We start from the raw sequence: 17591 nt of genomic DNA on the forward strand, positions 1-17591 counted from the left end.
TAAGGCTATATATCGTAGATAAGTTGTCCATCTGCATTGGTGGAGTTTTGTTGTTTAGTTGTTTCAATCATGTCTGACTCTTCATGACCGCATTTGGGATTTTCTTGGCAAAGATACTAGAGTAGTTTGCCATTTCCTTCTCCAGCTCATTTTACAGATGAGCAAACTGAGGCAAACAGGATTAAGTGACTTGTCCAGAGTCACACAGTTAATAAGTATCTGAGGCCAGATTTGAACTCAGAAAGATGAGTCTTCCTAACTCCAGGCCTGACACTCTATTCACTATACCACCTGGCTGCCCTGGAGAGAGTTTACACACTGGAAATTCTCAGTATGGATGAAAGCACAAGTTTGGATGAAAAATTGCTATTTCTTTTAAGCTCATCTATCAGGGATCATACTGTGTAGTGCAACATACAAGATGTTCGATAATGATTGTGACCTATAGCAGTCAGACATAAGATGTTTTATCTCCTTTATTCTTCCATTCTATGTAATGTCTCACTCATTAAGAAGGCTTTGTTTGCAAATGAAATTCTCACAGAAGCTGTTATTCATATGAAAAGAGGGAAATGTCATATAATTGTGGGGCTTGGAGATTCGGACAGCCTAGTATTTGCTTCTTCAGAACATTGGGACACATGAATGCTTGTATGTGTTTGTGGGTGTGTCTATTCAGGAGACCTCTGCACTGTTGGAGTATTTCCTGTAGCAGTGCTTCTGAAAGGTGGTAGTAGGTTAGCATGTAGACTTGCTCTAGTCATGTCCTTTAAAGTTATCTCATTTTTATTGTTGGCTTTTGTTTCTGCATATTGGTTTCCGAATATATCCTTTTCCCTTCCCCTATCCAAAAAGCAACCCCTTGTAACAAAGATTGAAAGAACTACAGAATTAAAGAATTTGCAAATAGAAAGGGGTCTCAATTGTTATCTAGTCCAACTCACATATAAAATGAATCCCCCCCCCTTAGACAACCTGACAAAAAGTGGTCCAACAGAAGGAAAATGGGAGTTGAAAATGTCTGACTTCTCACTATTGTGAAGTCTACATAAGCCAAGGTATCATTCCTTCTTTGATCCTCCTTTTCTGCCCATTGTATCTTTTGATAAGTCTGTGTTATTGTTGGTTGTTATTTGCTTCCCACACTAGTCTTTTTTTAGCTTTTCTGTCATGCTTTTGTATTATCTTCTTTCACCTGGCCTTTCTTGCAACTTCTGTATTTCCCTTTTAAAAATCCAAATGGGTTGATGAGTTCCCTGTGCATCTACTTTGCTCACGATGAATCTGCCTTTTCCTTTACGTTAGTATTGCCATCGTGTTTCCAGAATCTCATTCTTGAGCGTCTCCCTCCTGAGCTGATTTTTCTCGTAGTATTTTAGTCTATGGCATATAACCTGTCTTACCTTTGGACCCCTGGAGATATATTTTCCCTATGTCCAGCATGTATGCCTGACTATGCTCAGATTGCTTCTCATTCTTGACCACAAACTCTGTGATAGAGTGATCATTTCCCTCCAAGGTTCCAATCATGTTCAATGCAGCAGCCACTTCCTCTCTATTAGCGAGAATTGTATTCAGATTAGACTTTCCCCTTGTTAATTCCTCCACATTTTGAAAGATGAAGTTATCACTATGGCAAATCAGTATGCTATTTGCTGGTCTGCTTTTATTGAGGATAATGTGGATGAGAGACTGAGAGAGAATGCAAGTGCTCAAAGGAATGTAAGTCAGGCAGTTTATTCCTCACAGACGTGTAAGTGTGTGGCTTCTTAGAACTTTGGACCGCGGCACGAGCTTATGGAAGGATGCATAATGCACTCGAGAGTCAGAGTTCAGGGTCTCTGCTGCTATATCCGATTATTGTTGTAGGTTGCAGATTGACGAGGACCAAGTACGAGGGGGATGTTTGGGGCAATCAGAGGATGGCCCAGATTGCAGCCAAGGGCTTTGTGATTAGGCAAGTTTGCCTACCTTGCATACCTGGATTAGTGAAGTTTGCTGAACTGATGATGAGTGGAAGAACCTTGCATTCCTTGTCTAAATGAAGCTGAACAGACCAGCTTTTGGGGGTCCCCCAAATTTGTGGTCCATATGAACTTTCAAGCACATAGATGTGTTAATCATTGATCAAACATGGAGTCACTTCTAGCAAAGGCCAATCATCATACTTTTGATATAAATGGAGCTACTGGATAAATGCCTGGATTACTGAAGTCCGCCATCACTGCTGTATCATATCTCTGTACCTTTCCAAACTCATCTATGTTATCTTTTTATCTCAATGATCTCTAGTACACTCTAATGACAAAAATCCCTTCTATTTCTCCCTTATTTGACCTCCGCCCAAATACTCTCCATATTTCCCCTCTCTGGTTCCTTCCTATCTTCACGTGAAGCTCCCTTTGACCTAACTTGTTTCTTCTGAATACTGTATATCTAATCCAGAGCCATAATCCAGGCATGAGTTTCATTCTACCAAGCCTCAGTGATGCCATTTCCCCGCTTGCTTTAAAACACCGATTTCCACTTCTTCGAATGAACTTTGGGCATTTCTGAGATATCTGAAGCACTGGTTTTACTATTTGCTCCTTTCTTTGTGTTTTTTTTTCTTGTGAGAATTTCGGAGTGTCTCAGCTGCTATTCTCCATTGCTTCTTCTTCCTCCTCTTTTGTGGCTACTCCCTATAGTATGTAACTTTGGAAATATTGCTCCAGAACAGTTCTGTAAAATTTACCAACATCACGTCTGACACGATGTACAATATTCCACACCCCAAGTCACCTACCTTTGCACTGAAGGGAGGGAGGTGAATTGTTTAAATTCCCTGGGGCAAAACTTTATAGTTACTTTTTATACTCTCTACCAACAGATCTGCCACAATTTTTTTTAAATTTAAATTTCTATTTTTTACATTATCTTCATCTTTAAATGTATTACTCCCCTTCCCTCTCCCAGACAGTCATCTCTTACAACAAAGAATACAGAAAAGGCAGGAAGATCAGTTCAACAAAACATCAAATACAATCTGACATATATATGCCATGTTCCAAAATATCCCACAACCTCTGCCAAGAAGGGTGAGTGTTGGTAGCTGCTCACATCTCTTCTTTGAGGCCAAGCTTGGTAATAACTTCTTAGTACTCAGTTTTTACTTGGTTGTTTTTTTCTCTTGATGATCAATCAATCAGTTAACATTTATTAGTACCTGCTGTGTGCTAAGCGCTGGGGAGACAAAGAGAGATAAAAGATGGTACCTGCCCTCAAGGAGCTTACAGTCTAATGGGGGTGGGGGGAATACGACATATAAACAAACATATACCAAGCAAGCTACATACAGGATAAATAGGAGATGATTGTATGTCACTTTCCATAATTAAAGACAGGTGAGCAACAGCAGATTGTTTTAATTGCTTGGTTCCCTCAGAATCCCAGACATGGAATCATGGGTGTTGAAGCAGAAGGGAGGAAAAGGTGTCTGACATCACCCATGCCCTCATGTTGTAGATAAGGAAACTGGAGTCCAGAGAGATTAAATGAAGTTTCTAAGGTCGCACAGCTTGTAAGTGGCAAACTTGGGGTTTGAATGGGAATCCTTTGACTCCAAATCCATTACTCTCTCTACTGTGCCCTTATTTTTTGTCCTCCCCACCCCAAATTTAAAAACCCTGTTTAAGCAGTCCAAGTTCAGGGCATTTTTACCACCAAAGGGTCAAAGTATTTATTTGCCAAGTTCATTTTTATTCTCATTCCTCAAGAGAAGAAGAAAACTTGTTCTTGACTTAAGAATCGTCCATCAGCCCATGCATATCTAAGAAACTTTCTCTAAACCATAAATAATTTCAGTCCTTTCCTTAAACATGGGAGATAGTAGGACTTATGTTTTCTTCATTGGGATGGGGTAGTGTTGTAAAAGAGACTAGACTTGGAGTCAGGAAGACCCAGCCAGCTTCGTGAACTATATTTATGATCCTGGTCAAGTTATTGAGCTTCTCTCAGCCTCAGTTTCCTCATCCACAATAACAGTTATTGTTGTTCGGGTGTGTCCAATTCTCCATGACCCCTTTTGGGGTCTTCTTGGCAAGGAGACTGGAGTGGATTGCTATTTCCTTCTCCAGTTCGTTTTACAGATGAGGAAACTGAGGCAAACAGGGTTAAGTGACTCACCTGGGATCACGTAGCTAGTAAATGTCTGAGGCCAGGTTCAAACTCAGGAAGAGGAGTCTTCCTGACTCCAGGCCTGGCGCTTTTTCCAAATAATAGCCCCTACTTAATATAGGTATTATGATGTTCAAATGATATAAAGTATATAATATACTTTGTAAAACTTACAATGCTGTATAAATGTAAAGTTATCACTAGTCAATGACAATTCTGAGGTCTATCAGTTGATTCAGTTTAGGAGGCATTGACATATATACACATGTATATATATGTGTGTGTGTAATATGATATGATATATTATATATATATATACAAACACACACACACATATATATGTATATCTATTCACTAGATTTCATCTTTTCATAGAGTTTGGCAATAGACTTATTTTTGTATTACACTCAGGGGTCTGGTCTATTTTCCAGGCTATTGATCTGTTTCTTGGCCTTCATATTACTAAGAATTTCAGCTGTTTATCTGCATGAACAATAATATCAGTGTTCATAGCCATGGGAACCCCCCTGTCGCCCACCATTCTCCCACATGGCTTGGATTGAAGACCTTTCCAGATTGTGTTGCATATAATATCCTTCTGGACCATACATTTCTTTTTTTTTAGAGATAGTGATTTAAAGTGACTCTCCTCATTTCCTTGCCTGCAGCTGCAGTATTTATTGACAGGTTTTGTCTTTTATGGCATGGGGATTATGCTGGTATTTGGTCTCCAAAAAGGAAGGAAGTGTTCCTGGGGGATGGTGACAGAAGGAATGGGGAAAGGAGTGGCCACGGAGGCTACAAGGACACTTGAAGGTATAGAGAGATTTTGCTAAAAATAGTGCAAAACACAATTGTCATGGCTTGGAGAAAAATAGGGTCTGTTGTAGGTTAGAGAGCAGAATGAAGGGAGCAGAGGGCTTCGAATGGCCAAGTTCATGTCTCTCCATTTAACTGTGAGATCTTGGCAATTACTGGGCCACCCTATGCCTGTTTCTTGATCTATATTTAAGATGCTTTTGAAGCATGCCCAGGTGAATGTGTAAGGGGCCTCTGGAGCATGCCCAAGCCAGTCCTGTTATATATAAAGTAGAATAAAATGCTTGCTGCCTCAAGAGTGATTGTGAGAATCTAATGAGACAGCACCTAGGGAGAGCTTTGTCAGGAGAAACAACTTACCACTTACCCATTTTCTGGTGTTAAAATTATGAGAGGGTAAGTTAATTTTTGTAAGGCTACTACATACACATTTCCATTGGTATCTCGAAGTAAGCAGAGAATAGTGTCAGTATAGAAAGCGTATGTAATTTTATTTAATCGAGTCATTGGGAACTGCAGTATTTCAAGGTCAAGATTCCAAGGTCCGTTTCTTAACTGTTGTCTGACTTCCTACCATCTTTCAAACAAGGAGCCCAGAAACATTAGGTCTGGAGGCAGAGAAGATACCTGCCGTGAAAGAAACTGGGGTCCTGTCCTTGGCATTCTATTCTATAAAAGCTTTACCTATTATACTGACAGGGCAACTTTGCAGGCATCAGGTGAACATTGTTTTGGCTGAAACGGAAACATTCCAGAAGTGTTAGTGGTATGTAGAGTACAAGGTGGAAATTCAACATTTCTCTTCTATGTGCTGAGTTAGTGCCATTGACAACAGACTGGGAGAATTCTAGGCTGGATCCAAGTCTCTACAGGATGCTTGTTTTTCATCAGCTCAAGTGATTGTGGAGTTTTGGAGCTGAATGTGGTCTTAGAAATCACCTAGTCTAAACTTCCAATTTGCAGATAAGGAAACTGAAGCAAAGACAGGTTAAATGATTTGCCCCGGGCCCTAAAATTTTCAATTAATTTCCCTCTTTCTTTCAAAGGAATGATGTCCATAAAATGAGATCCTTTGTTTTGCATATTTACTCTAGGCTTTGGATCAGTATTTCTAGCTGTCCCTCGTAAAGAAGATACTATCAAATTTTATTGCTGTGAATGAATAAAAGAGAATTTATTAAATGCCTACTCATGCCAGACACTATGCTAAGAGCTAAGAGATACAAATGCAATCATGTGAGATCCTCCCTGGGATATTACATTCACACCTGGGAAGACAGCACAAGCAGGCAGCTGGGTGGTACAGTGGACAGAGTGCAGTGCTTAGAGTCACCTGAGTTCTAATCCTGCCCAAGACACTAATAATGACCGTGGTAAGTATTTTACCTCTCTGTGCCTTAGTATGCCTCTCCATTTCCCTTTGTGACCTCAGTGCCCAGCACAGTGCTTTGTACATAGTTGACACCCAGTATGTGTTTACTGAATTGAGGATCGTTTTAATGAGGATCTTCCACCCACGTGGCTTCTTTACTTGAAAAGTCTTTGTAACACCGGACCACAAGATATTAAGTCTCTGAGAAGCTGCTTAGGCACTTCCCTAATACATCGCTCAGGAAAATGGGGCTAATAGCATTTGCCTCACAGGGTTCTTGTGAGGATCAAATGGATTAACATAGGTAAAAGGACTTTGTAAATCTTAAAGCACTACATAAGTGCTAAGTATTATAATTATGATAATAATAATTATTGTTATGGCATACAGAAGAATGGTAGCCATGGAGGAGTTTTTCAGAGTGAAGCCATAGTGATTTGATGAAGGTGTGGTAGTGTTCATTTGCTTACTGTTTGCAAAGCTCAAGTTAGAAAGGGAAGGCAGTAGCTGGAAGGTAGAGGGGCTTGATGGCGCGTGATGATCCATAGTGATTATCAGCTTATCAGCTTTTGTCTAAACTTTAAAAATTACCTTATGCTATCTGCATCCAGAGAAAGAACTGATAAATAGAAGTATGTATAGAATAATCTTACATATACATGTATATATATTTGTGTCTAATGGAAGCCATCTCTAGGACTGGGGGGGAGAAAAAGGAAAAATACATAATTTTGTTGTATATTTGAAAGGAATAGCAAGTTGTGTGTGATAGATTTGCAGTTGCATGTATAATCATCCTTTTTTATTGTACTGTGTTATGGAAATGCTTGTTTTATTCTGTAAATTAAAAAGAAAATAAAAAAGAAAAAATCACCTTATGCTTCTCTTGTTTTCAGATATTACACATCACAGAAATGAAGTAGGAGGTATGTGTTTTGTGTTGTTCTTGGAATTTCTTATTCAGGGCTGGCTGCCTCGAGGATAGTAAATGTGAGCATTCATCCTAAGCAGGGGGAGTGTGGCATTATTTGAACTGCAGAGAGCTCTGGTGACATCATGACATGTAGGTCAGTTATGCGTACCTGAGTTACAGTGGCTGTAGCTGCTACATTTGGGGTGTTGGTCTTTGTCGGGGCTTTGGCTCTTCACTGGCCTGCCGCGTATAGCCCCTCTGCTTGAGACCTTGGCCACTGCTGATTGAGGAATTTATTACTCCCCACTTCAAAGCTTTTCCTTTACCTAATATCAGCCTTTGAAGTACTGAAATAATGTCATCCTTGATGTTGGGAGGTTGCATTGGCAATTTGTATCAGTGGCTTGATATATACATTTAATAGAAAGAAAAGGTCAGTACTGAGATACTCCCAGAGTCACAGGATTTCAGAAAGACTACTTTTACGGATCATGGGCATAGGAGGCTGAGTGATTTATTAGGGAAGGACCTAAGTAGCTTCTCAGAGACTTACAATCTTTATATCTCATGGTCCAGTGTCGAAAAGACCAACTCAAGTTAAGAAGCCATGTGGGTGGAAGATCTTCATTAAAAATCAATTCAATAAACATACGTGGGGTGGCAGGCATTGAGGTTACAAAAGCAAATAGAGAAATCATACTTTTCCTTTAGAAGCTTAAAATCTTGGGAAATTTGAAAGGTCTGAGGAGGTCAGTATCTCAAGGTTGCTGGCTCAACTTCAACTTTACGGAAATGTCAGTAACATGATACAGTGGATGGCATGATGCATTTGGAGTCACAGAACCCGAGTTTGAATCCCAGTTTGTTATTTACTCAGTGTGACCTTGGAAAGTCACTTGACTTTTCTGGCTTCAGTGTTTCATTTGTATAATTAAAAGGTTGTACTAGATGGCTTCTCAGTTCTCTCTTCTCTATCTCCTCCTCTAAATTTTTGCCTTTTGAGCCAATCTAAACTTTGTGTCCCAAGAAATGAGAGTCCAGATCCAGTGAGCATCCTGGGGAGAAAGTCCTAAATTGGTCTTGTTCAGACATCAGTAACTTTTTAGCACTCAGTGCCGTTGAAAGAATAATAATGTCAATGGATATAAATTGGAGTTGCTCGTAGGAATAAGGAATAGGCAGGGGAGAAAATATAAAGGAAGGTAAAAAAGCTAGATAGGAAAAAGTAAGAAAAGAACATGAAAATTAATGATAAAAGAAGGATAGGGTAGGGATCAGATCTATGATGCCACTGATGTAGGGATTAGGAGATTAGGATTAAGAAATCAGACTAGGAAACTCAACACATACACATCAGCATCTTTTCCACAATTTAGAGTCTTAGAATTACCTAGAGCATTGATAATGTTAGGTGACTTGTCCAGGGTAACACAGCCAGAATGTTAGATGTATGCCTTGAACCCAGGGATTCCTGCCTGTCTTGCATGCTTCCATGCTGTCTTTCTAAGAAGAAGAAGGTTATAGAATACAAGAAAGATGTACAGATAGTGGAAAAAAAAAAACCCAATGAATGTCTCAGAGGCCCTGCCCCATGTCAGAGGTTGTCTACCCCCATGGTCAGTTATTGCTTTCGTACTGAGAGGAATCAAGAAGAATTATCAAGAACACCTGGGCAGATTCTGATTGTGGGGCTGAAACTAACTAGGACCTTAAGCAAGTCACTTAACCTCTGATACTCAGTTTCCTCATTTATAAAATGAATGAGCTGGACTCAGTGACCTCTGAATTCCCTTGGTTCTTTCACGCTAGGTGATGTTACAATGGGAAGGAAACCGGTCAGTTTTCTGGATGGTTACTTTATAGCAACTTTCACTGGGTATCAAAGCTTTTGCCCAGGCAGCTCCTCACTGGGGTTGGCTAGGTTAGAGTAATTTCTTTGCTTGGGATTAAACCACGGCATAGATTCTCAGATGCATTTTAATTACTAGCACAACTGCGAACCTGGTTCAATATCATCCAAGTTAACGTTAAGACCCTTTTTCCTGATAGTTCTCAAAGAAGGAGTGGAAGGCTATAATTGCAGCATGAAAGAGACACAAACAGCCAGAGCTGGTTTAATTACAACTATAAGGAGATAAGAGAAGACGAGTGGAAAACTGATGACTCAGCATCCCTAGTCCATGCTCCTTCAATATGCTAATTGGAACTTTGCATATCTGGTTGGCTATCAAACTGTGCCACTAAATACACACACACACACACACACACACACAGTGAGACTTTATTATTTTATGACAATTTTTTTCCTGGAAATAGTAAATACTGCAGGCCACAAACAGGCTAAAACAAAGGGGCTTTACCATCTGCAGTGGCTTGGCCCCTGGAATTCCTAAGTGACCTCTGGGATGGAAGGGAAAATGCTGATGTGGGAAACTACAGGAAGCTGAGGACATATGGCCACATTATAATAGGGAGGTAACAGATTGATCTGACTGTTGGGTCATTTATTCTGGCAGTTGCCTGTGGCAGGTGACAGGGCTGCTGCTGAAGAGGAAAGCAAGGCATCTGTATCATATACCTGGCCAGATATGTAGTGTTGGAGCAGGGCTGGGATTTCCTCCTGACGTGGGCCCACATGGGTGATCTTTTCATATTCTGCCTGCTACTTATCTTTACTGGTTTGGTTCGGACAAAAGAACAGGAGAGAAGTAATGAATCAAAGGAGTTAGATATGTTTAAATCTACGATTAGCCTAAATTAAATTTATAATAGTAATGCTGATAATGATCGACATTTACAGTTTGCCTTAAAGTTTGCAAAGCATCTTATGAATGTCTTTTCATATGATCCCCAAGTAAGTGACACAAATACCAGTGTTCCAATTTTATAGGTGAGGAAAAACTAGGTTCAAATATATGGTGTGACCTGCTTGCAGTCACACATCACACATAACATAATCATATTATTGGCTTTTTCCCCATCTAACAAGAACTTATTCTCTGAGTCCCTCCACCCCCACTAGAAAAAAAGAAAAAGAAAAGGCAAACATTTTCAACAAATACACATATTCAGATGATAAAGAACTGGCCATGTCAAAAAATGTGTAACTCATACTGTACATTTGGCCCACTAATCTCTGCTGAGAGGTGATGTGAATAATCATAAGAGGGAGTCATAATGATACACAGGGCAGTTAGGGGGCACAGCGGAGAGAGTGTCAGGCTCAGAATCAGGAAGATTCATCTTCCTGAGTTCAAATCCAGTCTCAGATAATTACTAATTGTGTGACCTGGGACAAGTCACTTAACCCTGTTTGCCTCAGTTTCCTCATCTGTAAAAGAATCTGGAGAAAGAAATGGCAAACCCCTTTAGTGTCTTTACCAAGAAAACTCTAAAATGGGGTCATGAAGAGCAGTCACAACTGGAAAATGACTGAAGTCATAATAAATTGTATCTATCTGTCATTTTAAGTTTTCACCAAATCACAGAATCAGAGAATTTCAGAGCTGTAAGAAACTTTAAGAGTCACGTGATCCAATCCAATGCCCAAAAGATTTCCCATTCTAACATGTCATACATATAAATTTCCAACCCCTGCTTGAAGACTTCCAATCAAGGGAAGCCCACCACTTTTGTATGGCTCTGATTGCTAAGATTTTTACCTAACATTAAATATAAATTTACTTCTACATTTCCACCCATTGCTCCTGGCTCTGGAAAGTCCTTTCCTCTCAACAACTTGGTGAATAATGAGGGGCAAATATTGTTATCCTCATTTGACAGACAAGGAAATTGGAGTTCATAGGGGCTAAGTCATTGGCCACAGGCAGTTGCCAGAATAAATGACCCAAAGGTTGGATCAACCTTTGTTGCCTTTCTATTAGAATGGAGCCAGGTCTTCTGCCTCTAAGGTCAGTCCTTCTCTAATACATCAGAGATGTATAGTCACAGAATTATGTGTCTAGAGTGAATGAATAGATCACTTAATCAAGAACATGTATTAAGCAGCAGCTGCTTGTCAGGCATCGTGCTAGCTTCTGGGAGGACGAGGATAAAAGTGAAAACTGTCCTTGCTATCAAAGAATTTACAATTTATCTAGCAGAGACATCATATATGGTAGAAGGTGGTTATGAGGGAAAAGACATTGATAGCTAGGGAAAATGGAAAAGGCCTTGTGTGGAAGGTGAAAACTCAGCTTAGGCTTGAAAAACACCAGGGATCCCAAGAGATGGATATGAAGAAGTGTTTTTCAGGTGTGGGGATCACAAGTGCAAAGACATGGAGGCAGTAGTAGATGGGGTATCTTTTATAAGGAATAGTAAGAAGGCCAGCCTGGTTTGACCACAGTCCACATGGAGATAAATCATATATAATAAGGACATGTGTGACCTGATATGAGCAGAGAAAGGAGAAAAATTTACAAATTTTAAAATAACCACAATATTTTTAAAAAATTAACTACTTTGAAATACTTTAGAACTCTGATCAATGCAATGACCAGAGGACTGATGATTAAGAATGTTGCCCACCTCTGGACTGAGAAGTGATAGGCTAAAGATACATCAGTTACACATTTTTGGACATGGACAATATGAAAATCTGTTTCCCTAAGATTGAATAAGTGTTTCTTTTGTTACCCCAGTGGGTTCAGAGGGTAAGCGTTCCTGTTAATAATAAGTTCTTATTTGTTGAAATAATAATAAAGAAAAGTAGGTTGGGGATGGGTTGTGTAGGCTTTAGATGCCAAACAAAGGAGTTTATACTTTTTCTTAGAGGTTATAGGGAGCCACTGAAGTTTATTGAATAGGGAGATGATGTGGTAAGATTTGTGCTTTAAGAGAATCAGTTTGGCAGTTATGCAAAAGATCGATTGGAAAGGACATAGACTTGAGGCAGGGAAAGACTTGAAGACAGTCCAGGCAAAAACCATAGTAAAATAGTCCAGGTAGGAAATGGTGAGACTCTGGACTAGGATGGTGGGCATGTTGGAAAACAGAAGGAGAATCACACAATAGATGCTGTAGAGATTGAAATGACAAGATTAGTCTACTGGGTAGAAATGTAGGGTGAGTGAGAGTGAAGGGTAGAAGATGATGCTGAGGTTGCAAATCTGGGGGATGGTACAGGGGATGGTGCCCTAAACAGAAATAGGGGATTCTAGAAGACGGATGGGTTTAAGAGGGGAAAGAAAGTTCAGTTTTTGTCACGTTGAGTTTGGGTTGCCAGAATGTAGAATCCTCCTGTTGTTTTTGAAGTACTGCATTTATGTCATTTAACAAGAGAAAGTCTAATAAATGATTGACTTTCAGTTTCGGGGTGGGTTTCACAGCTTTCTCTGGTCTCTGACCCATTTGAATGAAAATCCTCTCCCTACCCCGTAAGTTGAATTAGATTTCCTTTCTCAGAAATGAACACAGTGAACGTTTTTGAATGCTTAAGAGGTACTCATAACCATATTGTATGATGTTGATATTGGTTCCTACTTCCCTATCCTGTGTGCTAATAAACTTCCTCTTCCTTTTTGCTAAGCTAGGTGGAAATGTTTCCTGTCTATCTAATCTCCATGACATAATAGGAAGGCCAGATATGAGAGTTTTGTCTTAGAATGACAATTTTTGGAATCACTCTGTGTGCCATGGCCTAGGCCTACTTCTATTGTAAATGTTTTAAAGGCTAAAAAAACATGTCTTATATCAGCCATGTTGACCCTCAAGCCCTCTTTCACTCATAGTTACTTAAAAAGTAGACCGGGGGAAGATCCATTGTTGGCAGTGAGCATGGAGATCAGTGGCAGCAATGTATGAACCTTGACCTTTATGAAAAGCATCAATCAAATCTTAAATTTTTGTGAAGAAAAATTCAGATAATAAAGCAGATTAACATATATGCTCCATGAGGAACCTAAATGATTTAATTGTAATTGTCTAACTTTAATTCTTACAATGCTTATAGGATTTGGAGTTGAAAAAGACTATAGCAGTCCTTTAGTTCAGGAGTTCTTTATATATATATATATATTATATATATAAATATTATATATACAATATATAAATATGTATGTGTGTATATATGTATACACACATATATGTATGTGTATATATAAACAATATGTATGTATATGTATATACATATGCATGTATGCATTACATACACATATATACATTATACATACATACACAAACTTACATACATACATACATAGTAATGGACCCATTTAAATGGTGAAGCATATGAGCCCCTTCTCAAAATAAGTTTTTAAATGTTTAAAATCAAATAATTTGTATTATAAAGGAAACTAAGTATGATGAAATCCAGTTGCTGCAATATTAAATTAAACAAGTTCATGGGCCAGGCACTGTTTGACAACTCCATTGACCATTTTCTAGCTATGAGTTGCAGTTCTAAGGTGGAGAGGAGCACTAGCACTTGTGGTTTCAAAGGAGCAAGAGCTCTTGACTCTGGTAAAGACCAGAGCTCAGACCAGGAAAGCCATGACCACAGCTCTCCCTGGATCACACTACCTCGGAAACACTGAAAACTTACAGACCCTTCAGAACTAATTGTGAAAACAAACTGGCTAAAAAAGCCTAGAGCTTGGGACAGTGACCCTCACCCCCACCCCAGGTGAGCAGAACCCAATTTTAACATAAGGTTCAACATCAAGAAATAGGCTGGAAAATGAGCAAACAACAAAAAAAGAACTTGACCATAAAAATCTGCTGTGATAACAGGGAAAATCAAGACACAAACTCAGAAGAAGATGACATGAAAACATCTAAAAGCAAAGCCTCAAAGACAACACACAAACATACACTCTAAAATCTTATACCTAATCATACAAGGTAAACCATAGAATCATTTAAAATGTTTATTTGGAACACAGTATAACTATAGCATAGAGGAAATAAATTTCTTCTTAAGTATAAGATGAACAGTTGTCATACAACAGCATAATAAAGAACTCCTCCTGATACTGTCACTATCTTCGATCATTTTTTTAAAAAGCTGTTCACAGTGGGAATATATAACCCTGACCAGGAATGTATTTTAAGTTACAAGATCACTAGGAGGGGATTAGGGTAACAAGAGTTTAATAAAAAAGATCCAGGATCAACTCAGGTCAGCAGTTAACATTTGTTGTGTTAGACATCAGTGTACTTTGAGAAAAGGTCACGTGAAGACTAAAAGAAGCAACCACTTGTAATTTTCAGTGGCAATTCCAGATTGCTGTTAGTAAGAGACCAGGTGGAACCATTGATAGAGGAATAGCAACATATGTTGAGGGACTTTTTTTCACAATAAGATGAAAGTGGAAGAACTAGGTATTCCAAAGTAGAGGACAACCTTCTTAGAAAGAAATTGTAGGCTATAGACTTGCTAATTAAGAGATTAGTTTTGTAGACACTCAAACTGGATAATCCACTCTCAATTCCTTTTTATCCAATAAGTATATTTGTTGAACACCTACTAAGTATGCAGTGTAACAGCTGCTTTTTAAAAATAGATTTTTATTGATTTCCTTTGTTTTCATATTGCATCCACTTCCCTTGTATTCTTCTTTCCTCCTAGAGGGCCATCCGTTATAGCAAAAACAATTTTTTTAAAAAGAAGAAAAAAATCAGCAAAATAGATCACATATCAAAAAAAAAATTCTGACAATGCAATATTCCATACCTGTGGACTCCCACCTCTGTAAAGGAGCAGAGGGGGATGTATTTTTTCATATCTCTTCTTTGGAGCCAAACTTTTTCATTATGGTTTTACAACATTGATTATGATTGACTTGTGTTGGTCATTCTCTCAATTTTCATTATGTATATTGTTTTTCTGATTCTTACTTCATCTTGTATCAGTTTGTATAAGTCTTTGCTTCTCCGTCTTCATCATGTTCATAGTTTCTTATATCACTTTATAATTCTCTTTCATTCACGTGCCATTATTTGTTGAGCCAGTCTCTGATGAATAGCTCTCTACTATGATCCCTGTTCTTTGCTACTACACAATATACTATTGAAATTTTTTTTGCATATATAGAGCCTTTATTTTTTGTCAGTTACCTCCTTGAAGTATATTCTTAGCACTTTATTTACATAACTCCAAGTTATTTTCCAGAATGGTTGTGCCAGTTCATAGCTCCATCAACAGTGCATTAGTGTATGTAACAGCTTTTTGACAAATCCCACATGTAGGTAGGTGTGAAGACCTTATGGTGAAAGTTGGTTAGACCCTTGCCAAGCATTCTGGACTTGCTAGTTTTGGCTCATCTTATTACTCAAGAAGTGACCAAACTACCTACCTCAACATGCTTAACCAGGGTCTAAACTACCTCTCCCCAAACAGGTCCTCGGAATAGCCCACTTACCAAAGGACTCTGTCAATAGCATTATGCAAAGTGTGGTAGGGAAATGGAAATTAAATGGATTTCTGCTCTCAAGACTCTTATAATTTAGTTAGGGAGGCACAACAAGCACATGAATCAGAGAACAATATAATACCGAAGTGCAGAAATATATGGGATAGAAAGAAAGTCAGGAAAATGTGCCATCTGCAGTATATGAACCAGAATTGTCAGGCAAAGCTTTATGGAGGAGATGCTACGAGAATTGGATTGGCCTTGAGGAAGTACGGCATTCACATAGACTGGAAAAAGGAGGGAGACTCTCTAGGTTAAAGCAATAGCATATAGGTGATAATAAGGATGGGATTTTTTTTTTTAAGAATGGAGGTGGTATCTCCTCATTTTGGCATGATTTTTCAATTTTAACTATCTATATTAATTTAAACAATTGAATTATTACTAAATCTTTACTTAACATGATGCCTGGTGGATAAACACTGCATCCAAAATTCGGAATAAAATGATGTTGCTGGCCATGATTTTTAGAGCATTATACATTTCGTCTCCTTTCCTTAGTTGTGCTATCCTTGAGGTTAAAAATTAAGGCATCTGTGTTCATTAATAGTTCAACTTTGAGAATCCAATAATTAAAATATATAATTGAAAAAAAAACTTCAAGAGATAATCTGCTTGGGCACAACGGAATGAGTTCTGGATTTGGACTCACAGGATATGGGTTAGATCATCTATGATCTTTGTGACTTAGAGGTAATCCTTTAACCAATTTGAGCACCAGTTTTTTTTTTTTTTGTTTGCGTTTATAAAATGAAAGATTGGACTTGAGAACCCTGAATGTCCCTCCCAGCTCTTAATCTATGATTTTATGATCTATTGTCTTACTCTATCCATTTGATACTTTAACATCTTTTGGTCTGGTGAAAAACTTTAGCCACTGAACCCAAATCCTTATTTTAAGCCACCATTTCCTGATCAGGGTGTTGAGGTCATAAATGCTATAAAAGAGCTCACTGGGAGCGAGGACCTGATTTTGAACTCCAATGGTGGTGGAAGCAGCCCCAGGACAGGGTGTGTGTGTGTGTACATGAAGGCAGGGGGGCGGAGCCTGAGCAGAAAGGCACGGGTGGGCGGAGCTAAGGCGAGAGAGGGGGCGGAGCAACAGTCAGTCTGTCAGTTGCAACCTGAGGGGCTTCGAGACATAGGGTATGGGCGTTGGCGTTCGGGAGCATGGCCAGTATCATTAAGAAGCCAAACCTGGGCTCCGCCCCACCGAAAAAGAAGATGGGACCCAAACCCGAACTTACAGAGGACCAGAAACAAGAAATTAGGGAGGCATTTGATCTCTTCGATACAGATGGAACTGGGACCATAGACGTCAAAGAGCTCAAGGTGGCCCTGAGAGCTCTGGGTTTCGAACCCAAGAAAGAAGAGATAAAAAAAGTGATATCTGACCTCGACAAGGAAGGGACGGGAAAAATCAGTTTCAATGACTTCTTGGCTGTGATGACTCAAAAAATGGCTGAAAAGGATACCAAAGAAGAGATTCTGAAGGCTTTCAGGCTCTTCGATGATGATGAAACCGGAAAAATCTCCTTCAAGAACTTAAAACGTGTGGCCAGAGAGCTAGGCGAAAACCTCACTGATGAGGAACTGCAGGAAATGATTGACGAAGCTGATGGAGATGGTGATGGAGAAGTCAACGAGCAGGAGTTCCTGCAGATCATGAGAAAGAACAGCCTCTACTGAGGTCAATATCTCTTCCCTGTTGCAGGCACATACAAATAGATTTTATGAAGCTTCCTTGTTTTCATTTTTTGAGGCAGGACTATGGTGAAAGAGGCTGATTCTTCCCTTACACTAATTTATCTAGATAATTATATTGGCAAATACCTGATTCAATTGTATGTTTTCTAAAGCATTCTAAAAATACTGCTCTAGATAATACACCTTGTCAGAAGATTCTCAAATTCAGAGC

The 17591-nt window shown here is 39.0% G+C and overlaps 1 protein-coding gene across 1 annotated transcript; it reads left to right on the forward strand.

Moving 5' to 3' along the window:
• Window positions 1-16843: 16843 nt before the first annotated feature.
• On the forward strand, window positions 16844-17362 carry LOC118851876 (centrin-1-like). The gene has a single exon (XM_036761450.1). The coding sequence runs from the start codon at window positions 16844-16846 to the stop codon at window positions 17360-17362; it is 519 nt and encodes a 172-aa protein (XP_036617345.1).
• Window positions 17363-17591: the final 229 nt, after the last annotated feature.

This window comes from Trichosurus vulpecula, chromosome 5 (genome assembly GCF_011100635.1).
Source record: "Trichosurus vulpecula isolate mTriVul1 chromosome 5, mTriVul1.pri, whole genome shotgun sequence".
Classification (NCBI taxonomy): domain Eukaryota; kingdom Metazoa; phylum Chordata; class Mammalia; order Diprotodontia; family Phalangeridae; genus Trichosurus; species Trichosurus vulpecula.